This window comes from Heliangelus exortis, chromosome Z (genome assembly GCF_036169615.1).
Source record: "Heliangelus exortis chromosome Z, bHelExo1.hap1, whole genome shotgun sequence".
NCBI classification, from domain to species: Eukaryota; Metazoa; Chordata; class Aves; order Apodiformes; family Trochilidae; genus Heliangelus; species Heliangelus exortis.
The window spans coordinates 64,660,787-64,682,799 of record NC_092454.1 but is presented as its reverse complement, the minus strand read 5'-3'; the positions used below and the strand labels follow the sequence as shown (position 1 = coordinate 64,682,799).

Here is a 22,013-nt window from a genome sequence, read left to right as displayed (position 1 = left end):
AGTATGGGAAAAGCCATACTTGTACTATGATTTCTTCCCCTTGTCCAGGCAGTGTAAGAGATGGTATATGAAAGAATGCAGATTTCCTGTCACTTTAGGCTCACCAAAGCCTCCCTGGGTTTTATTTTAGCTCAGGGAATTTTAGTGTCTTCTTTTTGCTGTGAAAACCTTATTTTCGTTGTATTTTCATAGATTCATTCAACAGGTGTCAAGGAGCTTCTTGCCTAGCCGTTTAAAACTGTAGAGTCTTGACTTGCCTCATTTATTGTGGCTCAGCATTGGATGAAGCGAGTGACTTCTCAGTCATAATTTCTTATATCAAAAAACACCACTGCTGTTCTTTTTCATAGCTGCTGGTAGAAGGTGGCTGTGCCTTCCCTTTACTGATGCCCTGGAAGTAATGAGAAAGCAAATTAATAGCTTACTTGATTCTTCAGGTGAAGAAAATATGCTGTTCCAACACTTGAGGTCTGTCATCTATAGCAGCAGGTATAAACTAAAGCTGTTTTAACCCAAACTCCAGGGGGCCTTCACAGGGGGTCTGAGGCCAGCATAGCTCATGTTTTTAGCTTTAACTGTTGAGCCTCCAGGAAACCTAATCCAGGGGTACTCAAATATCACTACCCACAGGCAGCAGTAATGAACAAATACTGTGCTGTAGAAAACGTTGCGTGTTTTTTTCCCAGTCACCCTCTCTTCTAACTTCTTTTTGGATTCCATCTCTTCAGTTGTTTTCACGTGGCTGACACATTTCCTACAGGCTGGAGACCAATGCCCTGAGTTTTCTAAGGCAGAAGGTTGCCAAAAGTGCCCAAAGCACTTTGAGATAAAGTTTAAGCCTCTCCGTGGAAATAATATAGTCGGTCCTTTTTTTGTTTGTTTGTTTTCTAATAGGTAAAAATTACTGCTAATTACTGTTTGTATCTTGTGTCTTTCCCAGCAGCCCTTTGTGTAACTACGCCTTTCTGGTACAAAGCCAGCCACATGCTGTGTTGTTGGGTTGTGCCTCCCCCTCCTAAAAAAAACCAAATACCACCCTGTGACAGCAACCCCCTGCTTTTCCTAGTAGAAAAGAGGCCTTTGGGTCTGTCACGGACATGATGCTTTTGCAGGGACCTCTAAGAAGGCGGATCCCGTACAGGTTAAGTGAAATCATGCTCTTTTTGAGTAGTGTGAACTGGCATTTTCCTTTTCAAACAGCCTCTTTGTGTGAATGGGCTGAGGGTGTGGGCTGCCTTTTTATTTTTTTTTTTAGCAGCAGCCCTCCCTCAGCCCCTGACATCGCAGTCCTGTAACGAGCTGGGGAAGGAATTTGAGTTAAGGAGCAAAATAAAGTGGATTCCATGCCTTGTGGAAAACGACATTTTTGGGGGTTTGCTTCAGAATTTACAGGAACAGAGAGAGAAAGGGGTAAGCTAAGATTTCTGACCTGTGACTTGTATCTTCATTGAGCCTTTATCATTCAGTAGCTGGAGGAGTATTTAAAATAGCATTTTTCACTGTGGTGGCTGTGGGAATTAATCACTCTGGCTAACTTGTTCATTGTAGGCAGAACTTTCTGACATGCACAACTTTTGTGTGTGTGTGTAACACAGGAGAATATTGGTTCTAGGGAGAAAGTTTTGTATATCCTGTGCATATGATAACTAAGAAAACCACCACATGTTCAGCGTCTGTTTTTTAGGCAGAGCTTGCAAAGCATTTTGACTGCATCCTGTAGCTGTTCTGGTGGGTTTTGTGTCCCACTAGTCGAGTGCCTTCTTGACACTGTGAAGCAAACTTCAGTTGATAAAAGAGGCTCTGAGGGTGTCTGTTCAGTGTCATCTTCTAGCTGATTAGCACTGAAGGAAATTAAGTGTAGTACTCTGGGGAAACACATTTGGCAGCAACAGCATTCCTGGTTTCTGTGGCATTTGATGCATGCTGTGACACTTAGGTGGTACCTCTGTGCATGCACCAGGATTGCACATTCTTTAGCTTCTGAGAAATGAGGAAAGATATTTTAGAGTAAAATATCTGAAAGCCAAGACGATATGATCTTTGCTTCTTGCCTTTGCTTGTTGTTTTACGTACAGAGTCTCCATAGCTGAAGACTCAGGCAGTCACTTCAGATACTGAAAACTGAGTTACTGTTTGTGTAATGGGCTGATAAACAATACTCTTTTGAGCAGATCTGGTTAAGCCATTTCTGTCTGTCCCTCCTCTCCTCTGAAGCGACTTGACCCGGAACGCGTTGAACTTCTGTTTCTATAGAAATGTGAGGTGCTGCTTTCAGTTTAATGAGAGCCTTTTTACTGCTCTATAAAATACCTCCAAGCAAGCACTTCCTATCAGCAAACTGAGAAATGCAGATAACAGCCACCCTTGATGTAACAGTTTACTTGGGTTAATGATCTAGGCACCATTAAATTAATTAGCCAATACTTACTTCATTTTTCTGTAATTAGGGAAGAAAAGAAAAACAAAAAAAAAAAGCAACCAAACCAAACCAAACGCAACAGGGGGACTAGAGCAATCAGATTTTTCAATCAGAGCAGTTTATGCTGGAATGGCCAGTTCATTTAGCACAGTTTTCCCCCACCATTATCTTAATTCTCCACTTGCTGAAAGAGCAAGTGATGAATGCCTTAATCAAATAATACATAATGTAGTCCAGATGTGCTGTAGGTCATTTAATCAGTGGCTTTTCATCAGGAGAAGAAGGAATAATGAGTCTTTGGTTGGAAGAGGGGAGAGTAGAAGAGGCAGTTTTGAGAAGGGGTAGGTGCTGAAAGAGAAGGTCTTATTCTCTAGTATTTCTTAACTGCCTTTTTCCCAAGTAAGGAATCAGGAAAAATCTTATCCAAGTCTCACTTTCCATGACACATTCTCCTGCAGAAGATTGTGAGATGACTCAATTTGTGGTACAAGCAAAGCCTGGATGAAGTTGCTAATTGCTCACAATGCCTGACTCACATGGTAGGTCATATTTATAGTGTGGGGACAGCAATGGCATGTAGAGAATTTAGCAACATCCTAATTTTCAAAAACTGTATACATGTGGTCTCTTGCTAGCAAGACTTGTGTAGACCCTGTAGTCTGACTTCTTTTCCTGTTAAATATTTGCTGTCTGTTTGTTGGAATGGTATGTCAAAATCCCTTGATCATCTTGGCTACACTGGGCTCACCATTTAATGAGAGTGGTTTTCAGTTTCTGGGCGTGTGTCTTTGAATTGGTACTTGCCAAAATTCACCATCCAGAAAGTTAAGTTACATGCATGCCCACAGAGGAAGAGCCCTGCAAATTGCAGCCCAGCAGAGTTACAAGGATTTGGTTCTTGTGTAAAATCTCTTGCAGCCCAAATGCTGTTTTCACCATGTCATGTTTTTGGACATGAGTTTCTGGACTGGAGTGAAAACATTTGTGTGTGCCAGAACCTGATGGGCTCGGAGCATGGTGATATCTGGACAGAGTGACTCAGCATGGAGTGCCAGACCCTTCTTGTAAGTGGCTTCTCTCCCCACTTGTATGTGTAGCACAGCCACTGGCAGAGTTAGGTTACACCCTTTGGTCCCCATCCTATTTTCTTCCATAACACTTACATAATTGAAGCAATTTTTGAGCTAGGACTAAGCTAGATTTCATTTTAATGTCCTCATATTTTTCTTTTGATAATGTTCCAGTGATCTGCTTTTTGCCTGAGTCAGGAGGTAATGTCCTGAAATATATTTTGGATTAAGCTAAATATAAATGGGAACCTTTCTGAGACACTGAATGTACTCTGTGATGTGTAGAGTTTTAGGTATCTCTAGCTTTAAAATAATTGCATTTCCTTCAAAAACTGTGGAGAGGACAATCCATAGAATGCTCAAGCCATCTAATTGGTTTGTATTCTACCTTGGCCCCTGCTTTAGCCCAGCCAAGGCCCTCTGTCTGCAGTGAAACACTGTCCTACTCTTTGTGTTCTGGGCAGAGTGGGCTGCCATGGGGTAAGACATGCTGCACCACACACAGTTACCTAGGCATCCCTTCACTTAAGGAGATTTTGCTGTGATGGGTCTTAACCTAATGGATGAGTACATCTGTAATGAGTCCTACTGATAGAGGCCAAGCATCAGAAATAATTCTTAATCTGCTTCAGCTCTCAAAGAGAAGTAGGTGTTTAGATTTTTTCTTTCCACATTTTTGAGCAAAGTTTGTTCCTTTAGCCCTCTCTGTGGCATCACTTCTACTGTCAAATTCCAGCAGATCTTGAACTGCCACACTCTTTAGGTATATGGCAAGTACTGATTAGGCAATAGGAAACCTATGCAAAAGCATTATGATATTTGGCAGTTGGGGTTTCTGCAGCACAAGAGTGAAAGAAAGTGAAAAATAGTCTATCTTGGGTTTTGTTTGCAAAGTTTTGCAGGTGCTTGCTTCAGTTAAAGCATTCAGTTCCTGCTATATTGCCATTGAAAATAAATGGTGAAGGAGCTCCGGTATAAAGCAATCACACGTCTTTGCTCAGAAAATGCAGTTTAGGCCATTTATGAAAGATTACAGAACTGTAGCCACCAGTGAAAGAACTGGCATCATCACAAGACTTTAATACTAGTATATCTCAGAAAGCCTACTTGCACACTTATGGCAGATTTATCTCTGTTTCTCCAGTGTATTAAACAGTTTACCTAGCAGCCATAAGGTCTGCCCAGATAACAAGTGAGCTGTATGGCCCTTTGTCTCCATTTGCTGTTTTCCTCCTGTCCCTACCTAGCCCAAATTCCTTCTTCAGGAGGTCCCTTTCTCATGCACCAAAATGATTAATAGTGCAAGTATTTTTCTTAGAACTTGCATTTACAGAGAAGGGTTTTAACTCTGTCCTTTAGATGGGCTAGGAACCCTCCCAACCCGAATGAAAAGACTAAGGAATTTTGGGAATCCCCTTGTCTCACTGCTTTTTTTGTGTGTGTAAGTGACCGTAAAGGTCACCCTTCCCTTGTGCTGACATTATCTGGATGGGTTAGAGTATTAAAAGCAAGGCTTAGTTTAGCATCCTTTCCCCTCCCCACTGGGATTAGGTCATGCTTTACAAGAGCAATTGTTCCATCTGCAACTTGTGTTGGGCAGATTTCAGCTGCAGCATTTTGTGAAACTGTCATTTTTTGTGCATAAATTCGGACTTTTACTGCTCAACTCAGTATCTGTCCTGGGGACTCTGTTAAGCTGAACACTTTTCTGTCCTTGTTTAATTGGAATTTCTCCACTTTCACATAATACCAAAGCACAGGCTGAACATGGGACAATGCTGCTAACAATAGAGCTGTGAGCACTGAGCTCAGATCCACTGGCACCGACCAAGGGAAGCCTGGCCAAGTGGACTCTGCAAATGCAAAGGGTCATGGGACAGGACCTCATCTGTGAATTTCACCTGTGAAGAAGAAAATCTTCTTCTGTTCAGTCAGGATTTTATCATACCTAGTATCTTCTGCCAGCTAGTGGACAGGTCTAATTCTGTGATGCTCCTGAAGTGTCAGTTGGATGTGGTGCTCTTCATTCCCTCCAGCAAGCTGTTGCACATCCTTAGGTAGCACTTGGTGGCTGCTTCAGGAAATCATATTTACCATTTTAAGTGAGACTTAGTACCACATACTCTAAATCGAATATCCCAGCTGTTGGAATAATCATTCATCTTGTTTCAGCAAAAACACATTTTAGACACAGTCTACAGAAAAGAGAGCCTTAGGAGAAATTTGTAACAAAGTTAAAAAATACTAACAATGTGGGGTTGTGGGTGGTGAATGTGTCAATGTGGTTGCGTTGATCTTGAGTCTTGTCCTTCCTCTCTGCAGCACTGGTTTATTTCCCATCTCTCACACAGGGTGTACTGTCCTGGTCATTCAGGAAGTGGAGTGAAGCAATAAAAGAAATAATAGTTGATAGAAGTCAGTTTGGAGGTGAGAGGCGCATCAGGATTGGGACTTGAACTGATGATGAAATATATTTTTCTGGATTGAATGCCTTCTTAAGCATGCATTTATATCTCTAAGTCAGTTGAACTTCCAGGCTGTCCTGTGTTACAAGAACCCAACAATGCAGAGAATAAGAGAATGATCTTTCAAATGCAGGCACTTGTACCTGAAACCATATTATCACCAATTTACTTAATGGTACTAGGAGCTCCCAGTTCTCTCCAAGTGCAGTTCAGGGTGCTCTTCAGGTCATCTGCTTATCTGGATGCTGATAGAAAATAAGGGTGTGGGGGTGGAGTGTGGAAGTAGCAAACAGTGCTGCAGTTTCTGAATGGTGGTTTAATCACAGGTTCCTGTCATTTCAGATTTGCATCTTGATTACTGTGGAACTGAACAGAGCTTTCACAGCAAAGCTAACCAGCCCCACACACGGTGGTGTCCAAGTCTACACCACTTGTAGACGTGTGTACAAACAAGTGTGGACTTGTAGAGTTTTTTCTTTGTCAGAGGTTATATTTCATTCATTCATAAGTTAACAGCACTTTGTCTCTAAATATTAATTTCCATATGAATAATTCTGTACATACAGATGCTTCATCCAATTACAGATTTTTGCAGGAAAACATTTCCTAAAAGTAGTTAGCCTTTGGGGTTGTTTTTTTCATGTGGTTTTGTTGGTTGGTTTTTGTTGGTTTTGGTTTTTGCTTGTTTTGTTGTTTGTTTTGTTTTGTTTTGCTTTTTACAACTGCTGCACAAGCATTTAATTTAAAGAATAAAGATACCTGTTTTTCTTGCCCATGTGGTAATAGTTGAAGTCCAGTCATTAGGGCTGGGTTCAAAGACTGGTTCTGCATTTTTAAGGGAGTAAGAGAAAATAAGTGGCATAATGGATGAGGTGACTTCCTACCTGTAGGAAGCTCCTTCCAATTTATGTGTCTTGGAACTACTGGATAGTATTAGGGGTTATTCTAAAGGCAGATCTTGGGTATTCCAGGAAAAAAATCAGCTGTTTTTCACAGAGGACACAGAAAATATTGGAGCTATAAAGGCATGTTTGGAAAAAATGTTCTATCATTCATTATGTGCTCGTATGTACCCTATCATACAGTGTAAGTTCATCGCTTAAAGTATACATATTTTTAAGCCATTTTTCTCCTCCCTTAATTTATTAAAACAGCAAAAGAAGATTGGACTTTGGTTGGATAAAAGAACTTCATAGTCTGTCACATGTGGAAGCTGAAGCTGGTGGCTTGGCTGAAGTGAAAAAGAGTATTACAAAGCCTTTCATGGGCTTTCTGAGCAAATGCAAACAGAACTTCTTCTTGAGAACAGATAAAAGATAAGGACATACAGAAAACCACTCAGAAAATGTCACATAGCAAGCTCTCTCCAAGCAGCCACTTGTTTGGGCACTGTACCCCCACATCCCTTATTACTGTCTGTATTCCAATAGAGTCCCCCACTGCTTCTTGGAGGGAGGTAGCATGAAGTTGGATTGGTTTTTAGATTTAACTATTGTGACTTCTGAAGTGCTTAGAAGAAGATAAACCAGCTTTTCTTAAAGAAAATTTGCCTTTTGTAATGCCTGGCTACCTTAGGCAAGTCACTGAAGAGCACAAGGGACTCCTCACAGAGAATGTCATTGTGACACTCAACACTAATAAATTTTAGTCATTGGAAATTATTTCTGCCTGTATATTGAAGACACTGCACTGTGAGAGGAACAGGCCAGGGGGTTTGCTTTTTGTGTGCAAGTAGGATTATGAATGGAGCTATTCTAGGTAGTGCCAGCATGTGCCTGACATGTCTTAAATTCAACAAAATCTGGCAGCAGGATCTGGAGGTTATTTTTTTTTTTCCTGAAATCTGAATTGAATTTTATCCAGTTTCATTAAGTGAGAGAGCATAATTTTTTTTCTTTTTGGTCAATACTTAACATAGTATTTTTAAAACCCTTTTAAGAGTGAGTATAAACATATGGTAAGGAAAAACAGGGCCATTTCACACAGGAGCAAGAAGACAACACTTTGGTTTTCGGTGGGGTTTTTTTTTGGGTTTTTTTTTGGTTTTTTGTTTGTTTGTTTTTTGTTTTTTTGTTGTTTGATTTTGTTTTGTTTTTTGTTTGGTTTTTTTGGTTGGTTGTTTTTTTTTGTTTTGTTTTGGTTTGGTTTTGGTTTTGGTTTTTTGGTTTTTTTTTTTTTTTTTAAAGATAAGACATGGTTCCTAGATGTAATGTGAGCAGAAATCTCCTTCCTTTCCTTGACCCCCACATCATCAGCTGTATCTCTTTTCTTCTGCAGTTCCAGGATCTTTTTGAAGAGTTTTTCTTTGCCACTGCTTTCTCTTAGCTTGCTCAAAGAGGATGTTTCAGAAACACAAAAGGTTTGGCCCATTTCATTAGACTGTTTCCTATAAAGGCTCACACCTGGAGTATTCTCATCATTCCAGCAATGAGGGGGATCACATCATTCATGGAGATGGTCAGGGTGGCAGCTGCTATGGGAGGAGGGAGTGTACCAGTCAATGTGGGATGGGAGCCATCACATTGATTGGGCCTTTCCCATCTGGGACTGTGACACCTTTCCAAGCATCCATTGTGTGGCAGTCAACATGGGCTCTGGGGGATGGCTGTTAGCACCATGTCTGACTCTGCTTGTGCTTTTCTTTCTTGTTAAGAATTGCAGCACTTCTATGGAATATTACTTATCTGTTGCTAGCAAGAATGGAGCAATACCTGTGCTGCCTAAGGGGTTTCTCATTGGGCCCAGTGGCTGTCTAGAAGCACAGAGGTGCAGGTGACTTCTGTATCTTTGCAGTGCTTGGGACTAAGCTGCATCGTGACGCAGATGGTAACTGCAGTCTTCAAAAGGATGATCTGAATGAATGCAGCTGCTGTCTTGAAGGCTTGCCAGAGTCAGGCCCCTGGGAAGTCCATAATCTGATTCCTTCTTCTTTGCAAACAGACATCAGAGGGGCAGGCCAAGACAGCGGGTGAAGAGGGTTGACATCAGCAGGGAAGTGTGGATTAGCCTGTCAACCATACGGAATTGTGATCGAGCTAAACTCTTGTACTAAAACTGCTGGAGGCATGGCAGACTGAAGAGTTAGATCCAAGAACGGAGGGGAAAGGGTTGAACAAAACGATGGCTCAGTATCAGACAGTGAGAGGGAGGAGAAGCAGATGTAGAACAGGACATCTTGAAAGGAAGATGAAACATGAAGAAATGAGCAGTCAACAATGCTGATGACACCAGGAAACCAGCGGTGTCAAAAACTGTCCTGAAACTTGGCTGGGGCAATTGGTAGAAGTCCATAAAGAGGAAACTTTATTTTAGACTTTTTAAGACATTAAATGTTTTTAGTTGTTTAATCTTTACCTCCTTCCTCCCTCCCCACCACCACTGTTGCTGCAGAAGAATGTTGATGCAGCTCAGAAGAACTGCCTCCCACTTGTTGTCATATGCATTTTGCATTGCATCAAACAAAGGAAGGCACTGGCAGTACATTTTCTGGGTCTTGCTAGTAGCACTCCCACGATTTTTCCTTATAAAAGAGTTGATTGCCCGAACACTTATACTTTTGTAGATGAAGAATTCAACCAAGGAAGAAATATGCTAATAACTCTCTGAGCTGCTAATAATTGCGGTTTGCTGAAGTGCAGTGGAGTTGTAGAAATTATGCTAATTACCCAGTTGCACCTTGACTTAAACAGAAATGAATGCACATTCAGAGGCTGTCAATGCAACAGTAACCCCTGGAATATCTGGAATATAGATGAGCTGTGTATGGGAATCACTGTGCTAAATGGCTGACTACAATTAGGGGTGAATGCAGCCCTTTTCCTATTTACAGACTTCTGTAATGGTGCAGGTTTTGAAAAGCCTCCTCCCTGTAGGCAGCAAATACAAAGCTGTTGGTACGTATATGTCACCAAGGAGCAAAAGCAGACCCCTGGGAAGCTCATCTCCATCTGCCAAACAGCTGAGGTGGGGCCCTCCTTCCACCCATGGTGTTAACGTCCCAGTGTATGCCATTTTCCCAGACCCATCAAGTTGTCACAGGAAGGCTCTGGGCCCTGGACTGGCTTGAAAACCTTTACTTTTGTCAGCTGTTTCCATACTTATGAATTTCTCAGTTACCTTCTTCAGGTAATTCATCAGTAAATTGACTTCTGCTCCTCACAGGAGTGTCTGGGGTATACTCTTATTGCCGTGACCTCAAAAAATGTCCTCAGAGTCTGCCAGAATGTGTTGAGGGGAAAAAATGGATGGTTTTTTAGTTGAATTTTTTTCCTCCTCTATCATTCCAGCCTGGCTTCTCTTTTCTTCTGGGAGCCCTTCTCCTTGCTCGGTTACAAGTACCCATCAAAGAAAGGCTCCCTCCCATAAGTATCAATGTTTCCTCATAGGTTTTGCTACATAATTGCCTATCTTACTACATAATTACATGTGCCACGCTAATTGCACAGACATACACTTCCAGAATGGCATACTGTTGCAAATGCATGCCCTGATTAGACAGTGAAGTGTATATGCCTTAATTGTGAGCTGCAGATTGCAACTATGATGAGATGGGGTCTTACTTGTTAAGAAACAGGTAAAATACTGTGCCTGTAGTTCTGTTCCCTAATTGAACACCCAAACATGGTATAATCTGAAATGATTCATATATGAATGCAGTGATGGATGTAGACAAGCTTTTGTGGATGGGGTCTCTGGGACAACTGGGGGCATATTCCCATCTCTGTGGCATGGAAGCACCAGAAGCAGAAGACTTGGGGGTCATCTGGTTCTGCTGGGAGATGTGTTTCATTGTCTGCACAGCTTCATTGACTGATTTCCTGTGTTTGTTGAAGATGTGATCTTGTGGTGACAGAGGATGTGTAATTAGCTACCAATGTCATTAGTGGCTTTGATCTGTCTCATTAGAACATGTTAGTGGGAGCTTGATAGCTCATGTTCTGTGTGAAAGGGGACAACCAGCAGTCCTGCACTGACGATTATGTCCTCTTGCACAGACTGCTTCAGGTAGCAACATCTCCTGCTCTGCACCATCAAGCCAGGCAGGGGAGATGTAAACACAAATATCAGGAACGTATCCCAGTCCTAGTCCTGTCACAACATTGTCATAATATTTAGAGCTCTGCAGGCAAATCAAGAGCAATTCTTGCCCTTCAGGTTAAAAAGGTTTATTCTTTCATTCCTGCTGTACCCCCTCAAAAAAGTAAAGACTTTTTATACTGGTTGTTCTGTATTTGTTTGGAGAACATCTGATTTCTTGACTATAGACTGAAGAAGAAACTGGCCACATTTAGGTATTTAAATGGGGAAAAATATAATGTGGTTTAAGGGAAGCACTGCTAGAAACTTCAGCTGTAGAATTACTAGGTTCTAGGAAAGTGAAAAACAAGTAGCAGCAGTGAAATATGTCTAATAAAACATATAAACAAAAGCAGGCTTTTTGGTTGCTTTTAAAGGTTTTTCCCAATATTTAAGGACAATTAAACAGAAAATCTCTAATGGTTGAAGCCAGCTTTGTCTTCAGCTGTGTACAACTACATAACTAAGACAGGAAACTTGTTCAAAGTGCTTTCAGAAAGAGAGCCCTTCTGGCTGGCTATCTACAATTCCCTAACTTGTGTCAAATTCGTTTTACTGCCTATATAAACCCAGAGGCAATGTGATTGTTCAGGTCACTGGTAAGTGGTGTTGTGCTCCTAGCTGATCATCTTCTCCTGCCGTGTGTATTAATAGGCTGCAGGATAAGGCACAGCAAGGGCAGGGTGACTTGCAGACAAAGGGGCCCTTGTTGGGTGACCACTGAGGGAGAGATGGAGACCTGAGGTGTCAAATTTCTGGTTTGACATGTTGGCTGAAGTCAGTTGATGTGACATTTTGGATTTTAAGGAGTTAGGAAGAACTAGCGGGAGTTAGTAAATTGTTTTTGAAGAACAGCACTGAAAATTCCCTCCTCTTTCCTCTTGGTGTTTCCTTTTTTTGCCTTTCAGCCATAAAGAATTACTAAGAAATTCACTGACATGTTTACAAGGTTAATCAGGAGTTCTGCAGACTTTACTTCATGGGAAGCTCAGTAGGCTGCTTGGTGGGTAAAATCTGCCCATACCAGAACATAAATAGTGTTTCTTTCAATATCCACCTTGAGAGCAGAGCCTGCACATCAGGGAGAAATCCAAATCGAGTGAATCAACGCTGCAGAATGAAGCAGTGGAGGGGAGGAGGCTGTGACTCTGGTCCCTGTCTTGCTCCTTGTGGTCATCATGCCTTGGGAGTAGCAAACACTTCCTGCCTCCCAGGCCCAGTTGTGTGGGAGTGTCTGTGTGGGCTGGAGAAGGACCCCATGTCTTTCCAGTGCTGCATATTTCTGTCCTGTGTTTGATGACTGGAATTGATCCACTGAGAAATGATCATTCCCTGCTGCTGCCACGTCCTTAGTCCTAACTTGGGATGAATTGCCTGCTCTTCCTGTGCATTAGCATCTGTTTATGAAAAATGGGGGCAGTAATACTTTTCATCTCTAGAAGCATTAGGAGACTTCCATTAGGTGTGGAAAGCATTTTTTAAATACCAAGATGATACGTGTTTTGTGCTGCATATGCTACACACTTTGTAGAACTGAAACTGCCCAGTCACTAATAACTTGAAAATCCAAAGTGGCAAACCAGTCACACCAGAAAAGACATAATGAAGCAGATGGGAGGTATTTAAATGAAAGTTAATTTTTGGGTTAGTGTCTTGTCCAGCTTATGGTAAGGTAACTATTTTTTGTGCTAATAATTTGTCTTGCCTTCCCACACTCCAAGGGGCTGCTTTAAACTCAAGTTTAAGAAGTGCTAGGATTTGCTTTCCAGATGTTGTTTACTCTGTAAAAAGTGAAATGTTGCTTTTTAGAACTTCATCATAGTTTTGTTCTCTTATTTCAGAAATCTTCCAGAATCCCTGAGGATGACATCAGGTTGAGAAAAAACAGAGACCATAACTGTGCCAATTTCCTGGAGCCAGCTACTGTGCTTGCTACAAAAGAAGAGAAAATGGAAATTGAAGTTCCAGTTTCTGAACACAAAAACATCACCACAGTGGCTTCACCACATCCCATAGACAATCCAACCCACTTCTTTTCCTCTGCTGCCAGCCACAATGGACTTAAGGACAGGCATGAATCTCTGGATAGTGAAGTTGCTAAAGAAATCAGATACCTAGATGAAGTGCTGGAGGCAAATTGCTGTGATTTAGCTACAGATAATACCTTTAATGGGACATCCTTCCCTGAACCAAATGCAGTCTCTATTATGGATGGCTCAGGAGCATCTGTTAATGTCAGTAATGAATCAGTACCCAGTGAAAGGGAAGAAAATGTAGCTGACAAGCAGGCACCCTTAGTAGTTGAACCATGTGAAGCTAGCGTAACAGATGAGAATCTGAAATCTAATGGCCCTTCTTTGGGTGGACTGAAAGAAGACACTAGGGAGAGTCTGAAGGTGCCAGGAAGTCCCACTTCTTCAAACAGTTCTAGAAGGTCTTCTAAAGATGGAGAAACAACTCTTACAACCCTTAAGAGAGAGGCTAAGTTTGAACTGCGAGCATTCCATGAAGACAAAAAGCCCTCAAAACTCTTTGAAGAAGAGGAAGAGAAGGAAAAATACAGGGTCCGCAAGGTGAGACCATCAGAGGAAATGATGGAACTCGAAAAGGAAAGGAGGGAGCTCATTAAAAGCCAGGCGGTCAAGAAAAACCCCAACATTGCTGCCAAATGGTGGAACCCTCCCCAAGAGAAGACCCTGGAGGATCAGCTAGATGAAGAGCATCTGGAGTCCCACAAGAAGTACAAGGAGCGCAAGGAGAGACAGCAGCAGCAAGGTGCAACACCAACATCCCCCAAACAGGTTAGCTACTCCTTTGTACCACCAGAGCCAATCAATGTCAAGAAAGAAGATATTGTCACAGAGCAAATTGATTTTTCAGCTGCCAGAAAGCAGTTCCAGCTGATGGAGCATTCAGGTCCATCTCAGGGTCAGGCTCCACCGAGGCGGTCAGGAGCACCCAAAATGTTCTCCATCAAACCTTTCTACAAAAGCCTCAATTCTCCTCATGTTGACAGGCCTCTGACCTCTGTGATGAGACCAGTTTCAGTGTGTGGGCAAACAGGACAGCTTGAGGGTCACAACACCACTGTTATCAAAGCACAGAAGGTGTCTTGTACCTCAGAAGATGATACAAGTGCTCAGGATATCCCTGCTGACCCAGCAAGAGAATTACCATGCAGTGATAGCCCCAGAGCTGGACAGGCCTCAAAACTGTGGACAGATGATGGAGAATTTATGAGTGCAAGAGCAGTGTTCACAGTGGTGAAGGATGATGGACAGGGTGTGCTAGAGCAGTTCCCAAAGTCAGCCAGCGCCTCTTCCCCTCCAGAAGAGCTCGACTCTGGTTTGGATGACTTGTCTGTAAGGTCACAGGATACCACTGTCTTGGAGACCCTTTCCAATGACTTCAGCATGGATAACATCAGCGACAGCGGTGCCTCCAATGAGACCATGAGCGCCCTGCAGGAAAGCTCGCTGGCTGATTTCTCCCTGCCACAAACCCCTCAGGCTGACACTCCAGCAGAGTGCAGGGGTGAAGGCATCTCCAAGTCCTTCAGTGACCCAGGCTGTGATTCACCTTCTTCTGCCTTGGCAGACTCCATGCTGATTGATGACCAGCTGGAGTACCACGCTGGCCTGCTGGTTCAAAATGCCATCCAACAAGCCATAGCTGAGCAGGCAGATAAAACAAACTGCAAGGAAGAGGAGAACCCAGTGGAGAAGGAGATCTCTGTCAAAGAGAAGCCATCCACCACCAAGCCGGCTCCAGCCTCCAGGGAGCAGCAGAACCCAGTGTTCAAGCCACCTCAGGTGTCTTCACCTGTTCAAGAAAAAAGGGACACCATACCAAAGACTTCAAAAGACGAAGACTCACGACTCAGGGAAGGGAAGAGTTTGCAGCAGTCTCCCACGTACTCAGCCAGCAAGCCATTCCTCGTGGAGGAAAACAGGCATGAAGTCAGCTATTTCAGCAAGTATTCAGAGGCAGCAGAGCTGAGGAGCACTGCCTCCATCCTGGCCACGCAGGAGCCTGAAGTGACAGTGGGCCCTTTCAAGTTACGGTCAAGGAAGCAGAGGACTTTGTCGATGATAGAAGAAGAGATCAGAGCTGCCCAGGAGCGAGAGGAGGAGCTGAAGAGGCAGCGGCAAGGTCTGCAGGCAGCACCGAGCCCAGTTACAAAGAGTGCACCACCCATGCCCACCAGAACCGTGTCTTACAAAACTGCACCAGGTAGGTGCCTGAAGCATCAGGGGAAAGTGAAATGTGACTTGGAGGGTCAGGTCAGATTCAGTTTTATATAGTTTTTGAGTGAATATGTCATTTTCTATCACTGTGATGCTCAGACCACACACTGACGTTTAGAATCATCACAAGGAAGGACATCAGCAGATTTTGCAGCTGTGTGGCTGCTTGAAAGACAAACGTACAGAACATTGTTAAGAGTCTTTATGTTCTCTTGCACTTCATAAAGTAACTGTAGAGGTAGTGAGGATTTACAGATTTGGGGGATTTGCATCATATTTTGTGTGTGTCTGTTTTACTTTTTGTTTCCAGGTATTTTTTTTCCTTCTTAATGAAGTTTGTCAGGTAAAAAGATCTCCAGAGCAACCAATTGCACACTGCAATTCATTTCAGCTGGCATCATTCATTACTGAATCAAACAGGTGTCACAAACAAAATGCTCCATAGACTCCGTAGAAGTCTTCCTCTGACTGATAAGCTTCTGGGTCCTTGTGGTGGCATTCACAGCAGATACAGCATATCATTCTCAAACTTTTAGAAAAAAAAAATCAAGCACTCATGCCTTCTTAATAGAACATAAAAAAATAAATCTCAATAAAAATAAAAAAAGAAACACATGCCAAGCTTATTTCTGTGGGGTGGTTTTTATGAGTATGGACCTACATATGCTTTGAAAGTATTAAGAAGGTTTCACTAACCGTAGTCATTGTAAAGAAGTTTTAATTTTACCCAGAGTACTTGAATTCCATCCTTATTTCTACTGGTATAAATCTGAGCCATTGATGCTTCCAAAACTTGGCAGCATAAGCCTTTTTTGTTTTGAAAGTCATGGGAAATTTAAATACCATCTGGGTTTAGTCCATTACCCAGTCTGATTGTGAACTTGGAATGCTATGCAGCACATAAACAGCTAGTGGTTCGGTTTTTTTTCTTCTGCAAAGAAGATGATTTTAACCTGTGTCTCTTGCAAAAAAAAAAAAAAAAAAAAAAAAAATAGCAGATGTCAGTAATTTCTTTGAAGTACTATTGTTATTACTCCTATTGAATAGCATTTTTAGTGTCCATAAACTGAGGTGTTTTGGGCAGGGTCTGACAAGATGTGAGAGATGGGACACCACAGATCTCAGCTAGGAGGATTCTCTGTAAAGGTGTACTTACGATTTCTTTTAAAAACACCATCATCTGTAGCCTGAAAGCAGTTGAAATGAGGCTAATAATGGTTGCTTTTTACTAACAAGTGATGTTTGAAAAGCTGCTGACACTAATGCTGTTTCAGTGGAGCATCTGAGAAGACAGTGTACTTCTCGTTCATATTTTTCTACATGACAAGGCATTTACTTTGTGTCTGATGTTAAAATGTTCACTGTAAATTACAATGATAAACTTATAATGACTCATTTCAGACAGTTTCCTCTAAGTGTCCAGCTGCCATATGTTCAAGAAAGAAAATTGTGATCTATTAGGGAGTGACTCAAGCTACTGCAATTTGCAGCTGGTGACAAGGCAAGGAATTAATTTCTAGGAAAACATTAATATGGGGCAATGTGTAAGGATATCAATGTTAAAAAAAAAAAGTAGAATGCTTGCTTTAAGAATGGCCAAAATAATTCTTAAATCTTTTTACTTTTGGTGCTTTTTAAACTGCAGATGTGCTCAGCAGAGCTCTCATCATGCAGAAATCAGCTCGGCACCCTTAGCATTGCAGGGTTCATGCCCTCATCTCCTCCTTGCTGTCCCTGTAGACAGCTGTGTTGCAGTTAAAGCTTGCAGGCATCCTTAAAATAGGAAGAAGAGTTATCATAAAGTCCCCTGGAAGACTGCAGCAATTTCCCTTTAATGTTAATATTTACAGCATCTTACAAAAGGTAGTTCAGCAGAGGCAACAAAATCTGTCTAAAGACTTCATTGCGGACAGTTACAGAGGTGATTCGCAGGGCAGAAAACAAAATGTACTTTTAGTAGACACAGTAAAGAATATGCCATAGAATATGTCTGATACTGTAATCTGAATATCTAGTTTCACACAGAAAAAAAAAAAAACAGTAATAGTGGAAAATGGTAGTAGTGGTAGTAATGATAATGATGATAATAATGATGATGATTATTGAATAGTTGAGTTTGAATGAACCTTAAAGATCACTTAGTTCCAACTCCCTGCATGGGCAGGGACCCTGCATCATGGGTCATATAATGTATTAACATATAATGACAATGATGATGATGAGAGTAATAAAGCTAATGGTAGCAGCAGTAGTAGAAAAAGATGAAACAGGGATACTTCTGTCACCAAATTGCCTTTCCCAGAGAAAGAATTAGCATTCTTCTTTTAACATCAGGATACCTCAACAGAAAAGGATTAGAGGGTCAAGTCTAAATTTGAAAAATCTGTTGCTAATCCTTAAGCAAGGAAGTGTAAACTCTCCAGAACTCTGTTGAGGACATGCAGTGTCAGTTAATTAGCAATGGCCTGTATATCAGGTTACTTTCTGGGGATGGACTGGGCAGAGTAGCTTTACTAGCGCTCCTGGTGGTCTCTTGTTATTTATTACTCCTGCCCCTCTTCTCAGCTTTGAACTGAAATTATATGGATAATAGAAACACAAACCAAAAAAAAGGACTGCAGTGAACCAAACTGCTATTTTGACTGAAGTGTGGAAATTTAACACAATTCGTGTGGGTGTACATGCAAAATAACTGCTAATTAGTTAAGATAGCAAACGGGCTGGTTTTGCCACTCTTACATACCACTTTCATACAACTGATGTTAACATTAAACTTGGTGTCTGCCAACTGCTCAACAGAAGCTGGTTCTTAGTAATAAGCTTCTGTACTGCTACCAAGTGTCCTTTAAAGCTGCTTTGGATGCTTCAAAGAAGCCTTTTAACCCATCTCAGATCACTGAAGCAAGACAAAGAATAATTTCAGTGAAAGGACAAGATCATGTTGTGTGTACACCAGACAAGATTTTCTCCAGGGTACTCCTGCAAAGGTGAAGGGAAGAACATATGCAAACTCCATACCTAAGTCAAGTTTCCTGCATGAGGAAACCCAAGAAAGACCAAAAAAAAAAAACGCCTGTGCATGGCTAAATGGAAAGTCATTTTGGATCCCAAAATATTTGTGGAGCTATATTTAAATGTTAACATTTCTGGTGTTGTTTTGCTGCAGCACACACTGTACTTAGTGAGATGCTGAGCAGCTGCAGCACAAGTCAGTTATTTTCTCCTCCAATGTGCAGGTGGTACGCCTTCCCTCATAGTCAGAGCAACCAGGTCTGTTTGATAGTTTTTTTTAACAGAATGATGTGTGTGTGACATGAAAGGATCCAGCCTATACTTGGTGTTGTAATTCTCCTGTTCCTTTTACTAAGAGTACTTAGATCATGGAGATTTTGTGTCAGACTTCCTGTAGTGCCTGGCTCAAGTAATCTTGCTATTCAGCTGAGGTGTAAAAATAATTACATGAGGAATCTTGGTTCAGTGAAGGCTTTTCTGTTGCAGAGAAACCCTTTGTGCATAATCACTGTCTCATGACGGGGCATAGGGACATCCCTAACATGAGAAGCCATGCCAGGGAGAAGCTTTTCTGAAGCTGTCACATGTGTCTTTATGATGTTTGTCACCAAAGCATTGCTATGTGCAGCAGTAGGCACCTTGCATTCCCTGCAGTCATCTGCAGGTGCTTGGACCCATCTGCACACACATTTGGGAGAGCTGCCCACCAAGTAGTCACTTTCCATTGTCCTTGGTTGATGAACTAGATGAGAGAATTTGAGTGGATGGCAGAAGTCCAGGGTCAAAGTTGAGTTTAGAGATACCTTTAAATTACAGGTAACTGTTCCCTTCAGATAATGAGACACATGAATGTGCCTTTTTCTTCTTCTTTCTTCTCTTTGCCTTATTCTCCTGGGTGAAACCTGTGGAGGGTGAGCCTCTGTCAGGGGAGCCACATTAGCTTGAAAAGCATTTTCCACTTTATTTTTCACAAGTAAATACATACACTAAGGAAATTTCTCAGGTTTAACTGCTGCCTGAATATACTTTTTGTAGAGTGGGAGAAGAAGAAGAAACCTGGGGGCAAATTATTTTCAATATTTGTGGCCATCACACAATTTTTAATTCCTGTATGCATGTACAGTAGAAGGATTGGGTATAATACATATGCGTGAACCCCATTCTAAATTGAGAATTTTGAAAAAGGCTAGGAAAGAAATGAAGCCTTTGAATCTATCTCAATTCAAAGATACTGAAATTAATATCTTTGAGTATTATGGAAGATACATTTTCCTTACCTCTTCATAAGCACTGGTATGAAAAAAAGTAGAGTTTGTCACTCTCTTTAAGGATTCTTCTGGAGTGCTCATCAGTTATCCCCTGAACACCTGAACACCCAGGAGCACCTTAGCAGCATACTAATTCGGCTCATTTGTCATATATTTTTAAATTTTCTCCCTAGTGGAGAATGTATGTGAAGTGGGAGGATCTTGGAGAGTTTCTTTTTTTAACGCTTGCTTATTTGTCAGTTTGCATATTCATGTTTCTCAGTTTGTGTTCAAGAACACCAAAGAAGTCCACTCTTCACCTGGAGCGGTAATGAGTCTCCACATTACCAAAGGAGCATTTTTTTACATACTTAAACTGTCCCCTGATTTCATCACAGGCTAGTCTCATAAAGCAAACTGTCTAACTCAAATACCTTATTTTGAAACGTTTTCCATTCTCTACAGGAACATCCATGACAGCAACATCTGTAAAACAGTTGCTCTTACATGTGTCAAACTCAATTTTTCTCATCTCCTTTGTACCTTACTTAACATTATATGATGCCCCTTGGTACTTGCGGGTTACTTAGTGGAGGCTCAGGCCTTTGTCCCCTCAGTCACTTGTTCTTCTTGATTTTGCTAATTAGATGAGCATCTTTACACAGCTTGCAGTGAGTGCTTGGATACCCATCGGGCTCCATGGGGTGGGCAAGTCACCACCACAGTCCTCTTGTTCTCAGATCTGTGCAGAGGCTGGGGTAAGAAGAAAGGTAATCTGCCTCTGGCTCTTGCAGCTCTTTGGTTTTGCATGGAAATGTAAGGCCATATCTTGCAGCCACCAGACTGGGACACAGGAGCAGCTGCCCCATCCCTGAGCTTTCTCTTCCCTTCCCCAGGCTGAGAAAGTTTCTTCATCGTAAGAACAGTTCCCAGATGCCCTAAATAGCACAAGAGGCAGGAAATTAAGATAAATAAAATTCCAGGCACTTCCTAATATATCTCTAAAGCCAGAGAGTAGAAGGAGTCATCACAAGGACTGAAGCCACACAAAACATTATTTTTGGTTTCTTTGAAAAGGAGAAAAATGTAAATGTGTAGGCTTGGGAAGATTTGGGATGCTAAAGCCTGTACTCAGTATTTTGCGTCAGCTTTAAGGTGACCTCAGAGGTCATTAGTTTCCCCTAGAAGACACTTCTGCTAATTACTGTTAACTAGCAAGCATGACCATCAGGCTGCAGTTTTTGCTGCTGTCACAAGTGTGAGCCTGTTTCCAGTTCAGTCAGAGCCCTGCTCCTTTATTGCATAGCTTGAATTTGGGCAAGGACCACCAGCTGTTGGTGTGGGCATGGGACTGTGGAATTAGCTGCAACCAAGCCTATAACAAGAAAGTAGTGATGCTGGGGTTTTCCATACTGGTCAGAAATGAAACCAGCCCAGCAAGGGGATTTCTTGTAAAAGACTTCACAGAGCTGACTCAGGTTTCACTTCATGAATAAATCCATCTGATGCTCATAGGAGGTTTCAAGGCTGCTGTCTAGTGGCTGCCTTGGTCATCGTGCTCTCTGGAGGAGCAGCCAGGGTTTTCATTTCTCTCAGCAATAGCAAGTTTCATGCAAATCTATATGATCCTTCTTGTTACTTCACTTTGTAAGGGGCAAGGGGGTTAGGGGGGGAGTGGTTTTTTCTTCTTTTTTCCTTTGTCATCCATTGAACTGTCTTATTTCAAAGAGCTGACATGCCATGGATAAGGGAACCTGATTTTGGTTGGGCATTGCTTGTCATAGCTGCACCTTACTCCCATGCCCTGCCACAGTTGTCTTCAGTCTTCCCACTGGGGCAAGGTGGGCAGCTCACCCCAGATCACCACACAGTGATGAGAAACACAGGATGTCCTCCTGGAGTTTCTGAGATCTCCTACAGCTCATTGCTGTGGTCTCCTTTCTCTGTCCTGCCTTTTGCTCAGCTCTTCAGCTGGGGTCACTCTGCCTAAAACAGGCTCCCTTGGGTGAAATGGGCTCTTCCAGAGAGCAATCTATGGCTTTCTTCCCACCAGGAGACTAAAAGGCCCTGTCTGATTAAGGGGTGTGTGGGATGGAGACCTCATCCTTCTGTGCCACAGGTCTTCATCCAGGAGCACCTTCAGTGTCTTGTTGGAAACCACTGAAGGCAAGAATAGACCAGGCAACAACTTCAAGCCTTACAGAGCAGATATAAAGCAATAAAAGAAGAGAAAAAGGCAGCACCACTTAACCAGATGCCTTCTTTGGACATCTGGGACCTGGTTCCCAGCCTACAGTAGTGGCATCCCATGCATTGTATCATCTGAGCTTGACAAAAAATTATCTTTCAGTTTTTCAGAATCTTAACATTTCTAGATTACATGTAGGATGAAAGAGGGGTTATTCAGCCCGATGCTACTGAAAATAATAGTGATGTGTTAATTTTGAATTATATCAAACAGCAACTCTTCTAGTTTT

The 22,013-nt window shown here is 42.0% G+C and overlaps 1 protein-coding gene across 17 annotated transcripts in view; it reads left to right on the top strand.

The window, feature by feature from the left end:
• PALM2AKAP2 (PALM2 and AKAP2 fusion) overlaps positions 1 to 22,013 on the top strand; it is a 260,559-nt gene that overhangs the window by 224,008 nt on the left and 14,538 nt on the right. For 16 of the 17 annotated variants that reach the window (XM_071731456.1, XM_071731461.1, XM_071731458.1 and 13 more), the window contains one exon: positions 12,872 to 15,263. In XM_071731456.1, the coding sequence (XP_071587557.1) occupies positions 12,872 to 15,263 (2,392 nt within the window). Of the gene's footprint in view, positions 1 to 1,325; positions 1,411 to 12,871; positions 15,264 to 22,013 lie in introns of those variants that run through there. The other variant, XM_071731470.1, reaches the window with a different exon arrangement.